General features: G+C 45.0%; 1 protein-coding gene across 1 annotated transcript in view; it reads right to left on the bottom strand.

Moving 5' to 3' along the window:
- Positions 1-14,493, bottom strand: part of LOC134047615 (multiple epidermal growth factor-like domains protein 6) — a 186,591-nt gene that overhangs the window by 41,313 nt on the left and 130,785 nt on the right. The window contains exons 8-14 of the mRNA XM_062498891.1: positions 13,270-13,392; positions 10,518-10,640; positions 7,845-7,982; positions 5,439-5,561; positions 4,440-4,562; positions 3,320-3,472; positions 953-1,084 (exon numbers count right to left, since the gene is read on the bottom strand). Coding sequence (XP_062354875.1) covers positions 953-1,084; positions 3,320-3,472; positions 4,440-4,562; positions 5,439-5,561; positions 7,845-7,982; positions 10,518-10,640; positions 13,270-13,392 — 915 coding nt within the window. The remainder of the gene's footprint in view (positions 1-952; positions 1,085-3,319; positions 3,473-4,439; positions 4,563-5,438; positions 5,562-7,844; positions 7,983-10,517; positions 10,641-13,269; positions 13,393-14,493) is intronic.

Raw genomic sequence — 14,493 nt, 5'->3', positions numbered from 1 at the left:
CAGAATAATCACGGGCAGACTGTTGGTTTCAATCACATGCTTGATTTTTCTACATATCTGTCCATGTGATGACGTCCCCTAAACAATCTTGATGGCAATTAACCTGAAGAGTGCTGTCTACTGATGTCAAGTAATAAACTTTCATCGACTTTTTGTCTCACCAGTGACAGCAAAGACTTTCTGAGAATGATGGGCCATCATGTCACGCACCACGAAATGGAGGGACCCATCTCAAACAGGAAATCTACTCTATGATGTCTCAGACAAGCAGCAGACAAGTTTTGCCAAACTGCAGATGAAGAACAGCACATCAAGAAATCACCACTCTCTTTCCAATGGGTTTTGACACATACTTGTGAATCAGAAAGATCTTCTGCCAGGAAACAGGAGCAAGGAGAGTGGAAAGCTATTATAAAGGGCACTGACTTGGCAACAGAATTCTGAAAAATACCATTTCCAATATGAAAAATTAACTGTTCCAAGAAAGTGATAATAAAAAGAATTATAAGAAAAAAAGAAATGGAAAACACAAGAAAAAAATTTAAAAGGCAATGTCATGGTGTGCTACAATGGAAAAACTCAAGTTTAGCATACATGTCCACCCACACCGTCACAACAATTTCTGGGACAGACTTCTGGAAGTCACCAAGGTAGGCTGTGGAACAAATCAGGGCCAGCAAACTTCAGCAGCTTCTAGCAGCAGAATGAATTGGAATGAACAACAACCAAATATTTAGGAGGGAGATGATTCTGTCCTGACCTTCACTGGAGTGCAGGGACCTCTGTGTGCTGCGGCATCACTTACAGTTCCTCTCTAATGTGCCCCAGCACAATAAATTTGATTATGAGAATCAAATTTAGCTGTGCTCCTTCGGGAGCTTCACAGACGAAAAGCACAAGAGGTGACTCCCATTCCCCACCTGCAGAGCCCCTCCAAGCCCCCTGTACTCACTCTCATTGCAGATGACACCAGCCCAGCCGGGAGGGCAGACGCAGCCGCTGCGCTCGCTGTTGCAGCGGCCCCCGTGCAGACAATCCTCACACCTCAGGCTGCAGTCCTGGCCAAACGTGTCACCCAGGCACACTGACAGCAAAAAACCACACAGGGCTAAGTGAGCAGCCAGAGAAAAACAAGCTCCCACAAGCTCTTACCTGTCGCTGGGTTGCAAACCCCGCTGGTTCAGCACAAAAGGCAAAATGGACATTCCTGAATGCCCCTCTTCACATTTTGGACTCCAAGTAAAAGAAAAGCTGGGTATTCAGCTGGAATTTGCTCTCCTAAATGCTGCAATTCTCCAGCAAAGAGCACTTCAAGCTACTTTTTAAAAGCAGGAGTTTTGCCTTCAGAAAAAGTGAATTTGCAGCTAATGCTTGATAACATTGTATAAAACTAGAATAATTTACTGGGACTTTGCTTATCCTCTTGCTAGGCTATCCCTGTTGTTTTATTGCAGTAAGTGGAGGTAGTGCTACTTAAATACAGTTCAGTGATATTTTCAACCACGTAATTTGAGAGTTCTAGGAAAACAAAGCAAAATACGTATTTATCAAGTCTCTTCATGGATATGGAGAGTTTTATATAGGAAACCTGATATGAGAATGCATTTTTTCCTTTTCTTTCCCCACCCTCCTTTCATGTCTTGCACCCTCATGTTCTCTTTGTGGGGTCTATAGAGACAGGAATGCAAAATAAAGTGACTATCTGATAAAATACTTCAGTGGCATTGAAGATCCCATGCACACAGTACAGAGCCTTCCAGGCTTTATGGCTGTGGCTGGAGGCTTTTTGGAAGGGGACTTTTAACAGCACCTGAAAATGAGCTGGCATCTTATTTCAGCCTACAGTAAGTCACAGGCTGGTTGCATTTCACCAACAGTTTTCTGTGTGAGGCCAGATTTCCTCTAGGTCTGAGCACCCAACTGTTCCCTTTTCTGTAGCTGAATAAATGCCCAAGCTTTCAGGGACACTGAGAATCCCAGTGCTCCCACTTGGAACAGTGTACAAATTCATACTTCAGGAGAAGAATACAGACCACCATTAAAAACATCATGCTTCCACCTTAAAAAGTCATTCAAGTTACACAAAATATTTAATTACTTGCACCAGCTTACTGTTAAAGCAAGTAATTTTTTATAATTTAGATAGCAGCATAAAAACATGTCTGAAAATAAAAGGAATAAATTGCTATTTGGGAAGTAAAAGAACTTATTAAACCATTTAAAGTTCCTTTTCTCCATCACCTTTTCATACAATCCACCACATGCTGCAAAGCCTGAGCCTTAGAAAAAATGCAGCTGCTCAGCTGTAACTGATAACACCCAAATTTCTGTTGCTAAATATAAATAAAACATGCAAAAACTGGTCAATAAATATTTGATTGTGGTTTCTAGGCCTGATAATTTTGCCTGTGGTTATCTCATTTATCAGTTTCCCAGTTGGTTATCGGTGTCGTTGAGTCCGGCCGGACGCTGCAGGATTTGGGAGGGTCTTAAAGAGTTTTGTTCATAAAAATAAATTAATTTTTTATTAAAGTCAAGACCAGCTCCCAAGTTTTGCCTGTAGAACACAGTCCTCAGATTGGTAATGATAGAGTTTATATAAAAATCACAGGACACACACAGGAAAAAACAAGAAATCCTCCCTGGTGATCCACCAGCACTCAGCAAAAACAGGGATTCACCTCATAATACTCTTAAAATTGTGAGGTTTCCACCTTCAGGTGGAAAGCCTGAATCATGCAAAGCTGCTCTGCACCCACTCCTGTGACAGTGGGTGCTCCTGTGCTGTTTGTCACCACTTGAGCTGCGCAGTACGTGGATGGGTTGGTGCTTTTCCCAGAGCGTCGAGGGAAACCTGAATCTTCAGAGGATTGTTTTTTACATCTTAAACAAAAATCCTCCAATCGTTATATGAGGGTTTGTAAACAGGGACCCACGCTCCCAGCTCAAGGAGGGAGTGTTTTGTTTCCCCAGGGATTTAGGGCACTGCAGTAAGCCATGCCATCCTCTCACCCCTGGCACAATGAGCTCTAGCCCTGGGGCTCTGTGCAGACACCCTGTTTTCCAAGCAACCTCCCAACCACTGCTTCTTGTGCTGCTCCCTTTTCTCCTGCCTCCTTCCCAAAGGATCCAGGCAGCCTCCTGGCTCCTCAATCATGTCCCATTTGGGATGGACCACATCACGGAGATGGGCAGGATGCAGGATTAGCGCTCATCCCTCCTCCTTGATGCTGAGCCCTGCCAGCCCAGCCCCAAATCCCATCCCTGGGATGACTTCCCCAGTCTGCTGTGCTGGCTCAGGGCCCTGCTGGTCACTCACCAACCCTGTGCACCAGGGTGAGCTCTCCTCGGGGGTCTCCATCCTCAGCCAGGGATCCCAGTGTGTAGTGGAGCAGCTGGGGGGGCCCTCGGAACTGCAGCCCTGGGGCCACAGCCAGCCCTGCTGCGTCCTCTGCATCCACCTCCTCCACACCTAGGGCAGGACAAACACACCCATCACACACCATCATCACCTAGCCTGCCTCCCCAGCCTCTCATTTACATCTTTTTTTACTATAATGATGCCATTAGATGCTCCAGTCACACCTCTGCCCAGCAGTCCCAACCCAGGCATTTTCTCATCTGTACTTACAGAGTTTCTGCTATCCAAAAAAATAAAAAAAGAAAAAAAAAAAAAAGAGAAAAGGGGAGACACCCTCTCTGCCCCATCTTTCCTTTTTTTTTCCTCTAGAAAAAAAACTCTGCTCCCATAGAATCAAAATTAAATGAGGAGATTCATTTTCCTCGCTTGAAGTTTGAGATTATTTTTAGTTAATGAAGGTCATTACTCTTGCTCGTTTTGGAGATGACAAATAGAAAGTGAGCCTGGCCGTGCAATTTATTTTCAGAAACATTAAAATCTGAGCCTTAAAATGACGGGAAATCAGTTGGCTTTCTTTTTGGTGTTGGTTAGAATATCAAACTCTGGCTTAAGGTTTAGCAGTTGCTAAACTTGGTTATAAAATTGAGTTGCTCTTCTAAACTCTGGATTGGTTACACTGGCAAAAATCCAGAATAACGTCAATGACTAATGGAAAACTTGCCATGGTTGATCAAAGAAGAATCTGGCTACCTTTCTTTTTTTTCCCACAGGATGTTAAACTTCATCAAATAGTGCAAGAAAAGTGTCAAAATAGTATTTATTTCTAAACCAGGAGCTTTAGGTTTTCAAACATGTCCAGGGGATTTAAGTGTTCATCTGCCATTAATCTTTGGCAAAACCCATTACTGGAGGATGAACTTGGATCCACACACTGCACGTAGCCCTACCCTGGCCACGTTCAGAGATGGCTCAAGTTGGGCTCCCAAAATCCCTGGATCTGTGAAAATCCCCATTCCAAAATCACTTTTTAAATCAGTGGGAAGTGTTTAATGGCCCTCAAGTTTTGAGAAGAACTCACCCACACAGGCCCATCTGCTATCCCCAAGCCTGTAACCCTCCTTACAGGCACACTCGTACGACCCCAGGGAATTCACACAGAAATGGTCACAGTTGCCATTATCCAGATGACATTCATCCACATCTAGAAAATCCAGACATAAATGGTGAATAGGAACAAACACTTCTGCTTGGAGAGCCCATGCTGTGCCCAGCTGCATCTGACAAATTATTCTATACGTAAGAAAACAATTTTTCTTATGTGTTTTGGGGCTCTTGGTTTCTCTCTGGTATTGGAGGTAAGAAAACATTTCAGGGCTACAGGGAGCAGATTATTTCACTGATGTTCTTGTCTCAAGTGAAAATAGATGCTTTAAGCTGTTAAGATCAGCTGATCTTTCAGTTATTTTGAGGGCTCTTCTTTTGTGGAAGGAGTGTTTTAGCACACATCCAATATACAGTGTCCATGGAGAGAGGAGGGAAAGTTTCTCTATGCAGGCTCATCTCCCACATCCCCACTTCCCCACACTGGATGGTGGGTTATTCCTGCATTGCAGCCTCACAAAGTGGAAATTACGAGTTTGTAAAACCTTATCAGCAAAGCTGGCACGGGGTCAGTGACTCTCATTAGGGCAGTGCTCACAAAGCCCTGCAAAGGGCTTTGACAGCATTTCTTCTACCCTGGGCTGTGATTAGTTAGACTCTGCCACTCGTACAAAAAGACTTTTGACAAGGGCATGGAATGATGCAGGACAAGTGGGAATGGCTTTAGATTAACAGAGGGAAGGTTTAGGTTGGATATTAGGAGGGAATTCTTTCCTGTGAGGGTGGTAAGGCCCTGGCTGTCCAGAGAAGCTGTGGCTGCCCCATCCCTGGATATGTTCCAGGCCAGCCTGGACAGAGCTTGAAGCAACCTGGGATAGTGGAAGGTGTCCCTACCCATCGCAGGGGTGGAATGAGATGGTTTTGAGGTGCCCTCCAGCCCAGCCCATCCCATCCCATCCCCTGAGTCCGTGCTCACCATCGCAGGAGCAGCCGTCAGCGCTGAGCTGGAACCCTGCCTTGCAGGCACACTCGTAGCCCCCTGCGTAGTTGATGCAGAACTGGGAGCAGCAGGACTCTCCAGTCTCACACTCATCGACCTCTGCAAGAAAAGGGCAGCACGTTCAGAGACAGTCTGAGCTTCTGCCACAGCTCTGCTCATAGCTATTGTGCTGTAGCACTCACTTCTTTACACCCTCCTTCAACCACATAAACACTGTCTGAATCCTAAAACCTGTCAGCAGCTGCCTTCTACCTTCTCCCATAGCAGCCAGGACCCTCCACATCCTGGGAAAGGCATCTCCTCTACAAGTCTGAGCTGCCATGAGGGGATTTACAAAACACCAGCTGGTCTTGCAGGTGACCAAGGACAGACCCGAGGGAACGGCTGGAGCTGTGTCAGGAAGGTTTGGGGTGGATATCAGGAAAGGTTCTTTCCCCAGAGGGTGCTGGGCACTGCCCAGGCTCCCCAGGGAATGGGCACAGCCCTGAGGCTGCCAGAGCTCCTGAAGGTTTGGATAACACTCTCAGGGATGCACAGGGTGGGATTGTTGGGGTGTCTGTGCAGGGCCAGGAATGGGACTCAATGATCCTTGTGTGTCCCTTACAACTCAGAATATTCTATGGTTCTATGAAAATCAGAGACAACAGCAAGGACCCACCAGCCCTCAAAAACATTCTGTTTAACAGTGACTTACATTTGACCATTTAGACTTCTTTACATTCAACCTTATTCAATGCAAACTAACAATGCTCTGATCCAACCAGGCACTTGCTGGACAGCAGCAGCCTGGAAAGTTCAATTGTAGTTTTTGGTAACTGATTTCCTGTTGCCTCCTCCTGCTCTGTGCCCACTCAGAAATTGGTATCATTGACACCACTGTTAGATAGGAGAGCTGAGCTGTTATCTGTGCACTGCAGGCTCCTGGCTGCTGTCAGGCTGCTGAGCAGGTCAGTGGCCATCCAAGGGCCACCTTGTCAATGCTGAGTCTGCAAAATGCTTCTGAACGTGGCCTGGCTGAGCAGCTGCAGATGGGAAAGGTCAGTGTCTCAATTAACCTTGGAAGGAGCACCAACTTTATGAGGAAACACGGACGGGAGAAAGAAAATGTAATTAATCAATTGAGGTGAGGAGGTCAGTGTGAAAATGATTAATGCAGGTTATTTGAAGGCAGTGTTTTCCAGAAATGTCACAAGCTGAACTCCTCTGCACTACATCAGGTGATGCCTTGCTCTGGGTTCCAGCAACAGCACCCTGTTTGTGTAGGAATGCAAAATCTGCATGCAACAAAAAGGAGATTTTTGCTGTTAAGAGCAACTCTTCATGTTCTCAGCCTTCCTCTGTGTTCTCCCCCTTCCCTTGCTGTGTCTGGAGTATCTGCTTCCCTCCGAAAACCCCAGCAGCAGGTCACTGAGCTGGGATGCGGGCAGGAGGCTGCCTTGCCTCCTGTCAGCTGTACAAACAAGCCTGTGTAACCCACCCACCCCTGCGAGGCTCTGGCTCCAAATCTGCCTCCCAGACTTTTTCTGTCTTGCTTTTTAAGCTCCATCACTACCTGTCCTTGCAGCCCTCAGAGTTTCCCTCCTCCCCTGCTCCTCCTCTCTCCTGCACTTGGCTTTTTTTTCCTTGTAAGACTCCTTTTGTCTGTAATGCCTCTCACACTCATCAATGCTCCCACTCTCTCCTCTTCTCACCATCTCATATCTCACTACACTGCTTTGTGGTGCCTGCTCCTTTTTCCACTCCTCCCTTCTCCTGGCTATTCTTAAAAATTGTAATGGCATAGTGACAGCAAGCCCAAAGCAGAATGAGATATGAGATACAGTTTGTATGTCAAAAGCCATAAACAAAACACAAAATGAACGCGCACACACACACACGCTCACACACAAAAAAATCTCATAGTAGAATTGCTTAAAACATGAATGAATTTTTAAGCTCTTGTCTCAAAATAAACCCAAATCCAACTCTGTTGCTTTCACCTCCCAAGTGAGACTTCTCACAGGCAGAAGTGCAACCTCATCGCTGAGGAAATCCAATGGAAACCCTTCTGGATCACAAGGTGGAGTTTGTGCATGAAGCACTCGGGAGCAGTTGCGCTGCTGCTCCCAGCCACAGCCACCAGCCGAGAAGGGAAGGGGAACAAGGTCAGGTCTGCGATGCTTGTGCTGCCCACGGTGAGACACGGCCGTGGTGCCAGTGTCGCTTCCACCGAGTCGGTGACTCAGCCCGGCGAGCTCCCGCAGCCAGGCAAGCGGGAGCAGCGCTGTTAATTAACACCTGCAGGAGGGGAGGGAAGGCGCGGGGATGCTTCCCCCGAGCGACAGCTCTCCTGCAGGCTCCCCGGGCCCTTGCACACCCGCTGCCGGCTCCGGGCACGGTTACCTGAGCAGGTTTTGCCGTCCCCGCCGAGGCGCTGGCCGCGGCCGCAGGAGCAGCGCGGTCCCGCCGCCGTGTGCTCGCAGCGGTGCGAGCAGCCGCCGTTCCCATCCCGGCAGCTGTCCACGATTTCCATCTCGATGCCTTGCGGAAAAAGAAATCAAAAGGATGTTAGAAAGCAAGCCCAGGGTGGGGGGGGGGGAGGGGGGGGGGGAAGTCGCTGGAGGATCAGCCCGCTGTAAAAACAGCAGTCATGGGTGCTGGAGCAGTGAGTATCATCAGCTCACACCTCCTGCCTGGAAGAGCAGGCTGCGGAGCCACTGAGCTCCAGGTGTTGGTCTCTGTCACAACCAGGGATGCTCTCAAATTCAGCCACGTGAAGTTACTTCAGTATTCCAGCAGCCACCTGCTACAGGAGCCTTCCCTCAGGTTTAAGCTTTTTTTGGGCACAGTGCTTGCCCCAGAGAAGGGACAGAACCATCTGAGGAGCCCAGCTGGTGCCTGAACCCAGCCTGACACACTTCCTAAAGAGCAGCTTTGAGTTTTGCACGGGAATGGCAAATAGCTGGATCCTGAAATATCTCCTAGACACAAAGGCTTTGAGACTTCTTCAGCTGGTGAAATGAACACACAACCACAATGCAAAACAATCTCCAGGTTTTGGTCCTTGGATGCCCCTTCCAGGGGCACACAGCAGCTCTGCTGAGACTTTTACAGCTAAGACAGGGTGGTGCAGTATGGCTGCCATTCCCCTTTGCCCTGACAGACTTCCACGTCCTCCTTGTGTGGCTGCACTAGACAGTCCTCAGAACATCCTGGCTACTTCCAATGGGAGCCCTCAATAAAAAAGGGAATACCTGGCCACCTCATTCCCACCCAAATACTCCATCAGATGAGCTTTCCAGGATGAAAAGAAACCACAGAGTCAGTTATAAAGTTTTTCATGGAGGATTAGCCAGCTTGTCATGTTACAGAGCTATTTAGAGAGGAAATAATTTCTCCTACTATGTAGGGGAACTGAGAAACACCCTTCCTAAAGGAGCCCCTGTACTTCCAGAAACACCCCAGCTTGGAGTGGTGGCCATCAGACCTGGCACAGAATCTCCCCAGACACATCTGTGTTGGTGGGCTCTGGTCCTACCCCTTTTTGTGCTCCCAGAGAGCAACCTGCTTGTCACCAAGAAATGTAATTCCAGCTGGAAGAGGGTATAAATTAAGAGAATAAATATATCTACATCTCATGCATAGTCTGATATTTGCACCAGGGAGAAAAATCATGTCTCCTGTCCAGTATGTTAAACTGGGATTTAGCAAACCCAGAGATTAAATGCAGAATCTGACTTTATATACTATCTTCATCATTTACTTTGTCTCAGTTCTTCATCAGTAAAACTGAAATACCAGCTCTTCCCCAGCCACTAGGGAAATGAAAGAATAAACAAAGATTGTAAATTGCTCAAACACTGGGATAATCCTGATCATAAATATATGCAGAATGTTTTTATTTTTATTGTTTGCTCTGCAATATTGTACATGAGGCACAGAGAATCACCATCCCCTGAGATCTACTGAACATCCAGAAAAAATATTATCAGAAAAGCACAATGAAATCTAAGTGGTTTAAACCTCTTTTTTATGCCTGTGACACAAGATTTCATATCTATATATTAATCACATCTCCTCTGCCATTGCACCACTCATAGTTCCCCATCACCTATGAAATAAATCTCCAGGATGTCTCCCACATAATTGGGTTTTGTTTTTAATGTATGTTAATGCCTTGAAACTGGATTTCATTCTTAATAACTATTTCTTACACACACATTCTTAAATAAAGCACTCATTCTCTGGCATGCAGCATATTTTCCTAAGGAAGCTCTGCTGAAAGCTCTTGCACAGTATTATTAGATTGAATGATCTTTGCCCACCTCTTTGCTAAAACAGGTCATGCTTTTGTCTGCATTCCAGGGAGCTTATGTTAGGTCCATAATAACCCCAACTCTTCCACATCACCTCCTTTATTAATCTAAATTTGCCCTCAAGGGCAGGCTAGGATCACCTATCAGCTAACAGCACTGGGAGTCAGTCCCCCTCTCCAGAAAAGCTGTGTTGATTAAGAAACCCCGCTGGCAAGAGAGGTAAGTATGTGAGGAAAGACAACAAGGCTTGCTGTAGTTTGGGAAGTTTGAGTTGTTCAACTATATTTTCATCCTGAATCTTTCTTTTTTGCTGCCTTTTTAAAAAAAAAGCATCCTCTTAACAGTGTCAATAATCTCAGGAGAAACATAAGCAAACCCAGACAGGTAAAGACAAGAGCAGAACATCATGTTGGTTTTCTCTTGCAGCAGTTCTGTAAGAAAGCTGGGAGGAGGAGGAGGAGGGCAGGAATGAATACATTTCACAGAACAGCAGCATTCTGGTAGCTCTGCAGCAGAATTCACCAGACTCTGAAGACAAACCAACAGGGCTATTTGCTCTTTGAAAGGCAGTAATTAAGGTCTGTGAACACAGGCTTAGGAACGCGCCACCCTGCAATCCCAGCAGCAGCAGCAGAGGAAGAAAACAGTATTAAGCTTGAGCTTTTGCACACAATTTTTCTGGTGGGAATGCTAATCCCGGGGAGGCCTAGCAGGGAGCAGAGAGAAGAGGCTCAGAGCAGGGCTGAGCAGGGTCACTTACGGTAGCACTGCCGCCCGTCCGCCCCCAGCTCAAAGCCAGGGCTGCAGGCACAGCTGAAGGAGCCCGGGGTGTTCACACAGCGATGGGCACACCTGGCTCTGCCCTCTGCACACTCATCAACGTCTGTAAGTACAGAGAAACTCTTTCAGATGGATATTGAAATGAAAAAATAATGCTGCTCTACGTAGGCATGGCTGCATTTCCAAATATCTGCTGCAAGGATTATCCTGGTGTCGGTCTACAAAGGACAGCACCCAATGAACCCAGGAACATTATACTCACATTATTCTCCAGAACAATCTTTTTTCTGAGCACCATTGACCTTGAACTTCTCATTGTGAACATTTACAGTATCAAACACTATATTTGCAGTATCAGTCAAAGCAGCTTATTTATTATTCCTGTAAAAAGAGCAATGGCAAAAGAAGATCAAAGAGCAATGGCAAAAGAAGATCTCGTGTGAGGAACTCAGAAGAAACTTCCAAAATTTTGGAATTAGAGGACTCATGCCCTCCAAGCCATTATAGTTTAATTAATGGAACAGGAAATAGTTGATTATTTTTTGGATGTCAAATTATCTGGATTAAGTGGTGATTGGGTTTCAGCAGGGCCAGTGGGGACAGATCATCCCTGAATCCTGCAGCTGCTTCTGCAGCAGTGCAGTGGGGAGGCACCTGCTGCAACCACAGCAGCTTCAGCACCCCTGTGAGGAAAGGAAAAGGTGCAGAGCCTTAAGGGGAGAGGCTGCTCTTCCCCCCAGTCCTCTGTCAAGCAGGCTGCTCCTCAGCTTCACGCTCGCTGGTCTGTATTTACTTTGGAGTTAAATGCCCCCAAAGGTGTCCATCTTCCTAAAATCTCACTGGAACATGAAAGTACTTTTAAGGAGTAATTAGTTAAAAACCAAAAGAAAATCCATAAAAATTTACACTAAATACAGCTGCACAGAACACTGACCTCTGTGCAAACACTGGTATCACACACGGCAAACCCCTGATCCATCTCCTGTTCCTTCCCATTCTGACAAAATACAGATTATTTATTGCACCAACACTGGCTCCATGACTTAAAAATGGCAGGAAGCAATCCGATGTGCAGCTCTTCACTTTTTGCCCCAGAAAATCACTTTCTGACAGTTTTGTCCCTCCACATGTGCTGCACCCAGTGCTGTGCTCGTGGCCCCTGCACTCGAGCACAAGGAGTTTGATGGATGCAATCAGGCTCCTTGCAAAGAGAGGCCCCAGGCAGTGCAAACACCACACACACTGGCTCATGAAAATTTCAGAACAAATGACAGCTTCTCTGAAGCAGCCATGGGAGCAGCTGCTGCTTAGAATAAAATGGGTTATTTCTCCTTTTTCTCTAATCGTCAGTTTGCGAGTACACTGTGCTGGCCAACGCTGTAAATGCTCTTTTCCGTTCTTCTTTTTAAATAGAAAAATAGTTGAACCACAGTGACCATCCTGCACAGGTTTCTTCCTGTCATACAGCTAATAGCTGAAGTACAACACCTCAGCTGCCCTCTGTCTCCTTCCAGCTCAGTTTCCAGAGAGCCAAACAGCTTGAATTTTGCAAAAGGCATTGAGTAACTTCTAAGAGAAAAAAAAAACCCCAATAATTGTATATCCCTGGTAAAACACATTGCTTAATGATTCAAAAGATTGTTGCCATGAGGCTGGGAAGAAAATTTGTTCCAATATATAACACTGCAAGTTAACTCAGTGATTCAGTTTATACATACATCAAGGGAAATGTCAATGTGTATCTGAAATAAAACGAACAACAGGCTGACCCTACTGCTAAACCCACTGTTGTTTCCATCCACTCATCATCAGTGAAGTGCCTACACTACTTGGAAATAGTTCTTATTTTCAATAATTACTCATCAGTAATTGCAGTAAGAGAGAATCACTAAGATCTGCCATTCTACTCACAGAAGGGCTTACAGGCAACTGAGTAAAATACTCAGGGTAGGAAGTAAATATTTTGAAAGGCACCCAGCACCTTTTATATGGAAAATAATTTAAATATTGGCAAGATTTCAGACAAGTTTTCAAAGGAGGATTGTAAAATTAGTGTGTGTGTATATATACACACACACACACGATGATCCTGACTTGGCTGTTAAAAATCTTTGCACCATTAAGTCCACAAATGCTTTTTTATTTCATAAAACTGCTAAGCTATATCCTAAGAGTTTCACTGAAAGCTAAAAGCAGGTATTCTGGTCTTTAACTCTCCCAAATTTTGAGTCAGAAATGCTACAGATTCTTCTGACAACCCCAGACTAAACACAGGACTTTAGAATTCAACTTTTTAAGCTCCTCTCTTTGGAAATCTTACACATCATGACTTCTTCCTTCACAGTAATTTCTCCATTAATATGGAAACAGTTCTCCAGCTAAAAAGCCCTTTGAATTCTAAATAGATTTTTCAGTGACCTGGTTCAGACTTTTACTTGAACCAATTTTGCAGGAGCTGTATCTGGGACATTATTTTAAAGGGACCCTACAAGAATAACACTACAGCATTACAAACCCAGTTGCTAGAAAGCATGACTTCGGAGATCACAGAGGAATTTTCTTCACTAAAAATGTCCTTCAAGACTATGGGATGATGTGAATATCACAGAAAGAAATGCTCTTCCAAAATGCACACATGTATTTGTACAACATATTCCTTCCCACTCCCAGCTCAGTAAGCCAGAGCACTGATTAATAACTTTCTTCACAATAAAGAGCCCAGAGTTTCTTACCTAAACAGGACTTTTCGTCTGCAGAAAGAGAATACCCTGGATGACACTTGCATTTTGCAATTCCTCTCTCATTCTGACAGATTTGTGAGCATCCTCCATTCCCACTTGTGCAGGGGTCTATCACTGAAACCAATTAGAGCACACTGTCAACTGAAAGGTCACTTTTTGCCTGAAAATGGTCTTACCTGCCATTGTTACAACTAATGACGAAATAGCTGTAAGAGATTAGACTGGGAAAAAAATGTGACAGCATCTGGTGAGTAAAGCTGATGTTTTTCTGGATGCTCTTTGTTGCTGGACAACATTTTTCACAGAGCAGCAACGAGGCTTTAAACAGCAGGAAACCAAGCTTGTATTACATTGGAAGTAGGACAAAACAGTATATTTTACTGTTATTTTGCTGTACCTGAACAGATTTCAAGAGTTCTCTAAACAGCAGCAATTAGCACTCTAGTATGTGTGAATCTATAAACACACACAATGATGGAGTTCACCACAAAACAATGGATATTTAAAAGGCTCGAGAGGAAATAAACACTGAAGAGCCCCCAAAGACATCTTTCAGTCTATAAACATATGCCATTTATGTTGTACATCAAGGCTTTTTCCTCTTCTTGAACAATAACATACCTTTTCAAGGATAAGCTGCTCTAAGTGGCAAGTACTTAGAAAAACTTTTATCAAGTGCCTACAGAAGCCTCCATCTCAACGATTTCACTGTATTTTATGGGTTTATTTCTGCAACATGTACCTGCTGGAAGCATACTGCCCAAATAGAGACTTGGCACACCCCTAAACAGACCTACCACGACTGTTCACAGAGGTCTGACTTGGGTTAAGATCTGACATTCTGCACCAGTTTGAGGTTTTGCTTTGGAGCATTCATTACACCACAATTCTGTTGAATAACGTGCCACAAGTAAATTTGGAGGACACCTTGAAAATGTGTCCTCTACAGCTCTGCTTAGCTTTGAGTAAAATTCCTTAAAAGCTTTACCTGTTTCCTTACATCTCTAATTCAGTTTAAGCCTTTTACTAATTACTGATTTGAGACAGATGACCAATATTCCTCACTTGCCTCCAGCCTAACATTTTCTTCCCCTGCTCTGTAAAAGGCAAATTTTCTCAGAGCCCCAGAGGAAAGTCACTCATTAATGCTCTTTTTCACACATCAGTTCAACACTGGAGTCAGGGTTTGAAGAACCCTGGGGAAGGGCTGAAGGA

The sequence above is a fragment of the Cinclus cinclus genome, chromosome 10 (assembly GCF_963662255.1).
Source record: "Cinclus cinclus chromosome 10, bCinCin1.1, whole genome shotgun sequence".
NCBI lineage: Eukaryota > Metazoa > Chordata > Aves > Passeriformes > Cinclidae > Cinclus > Cinclus cinclus.
This window is presented reverse-complemented; position numbering and strand designations above follow the sequence as displayed.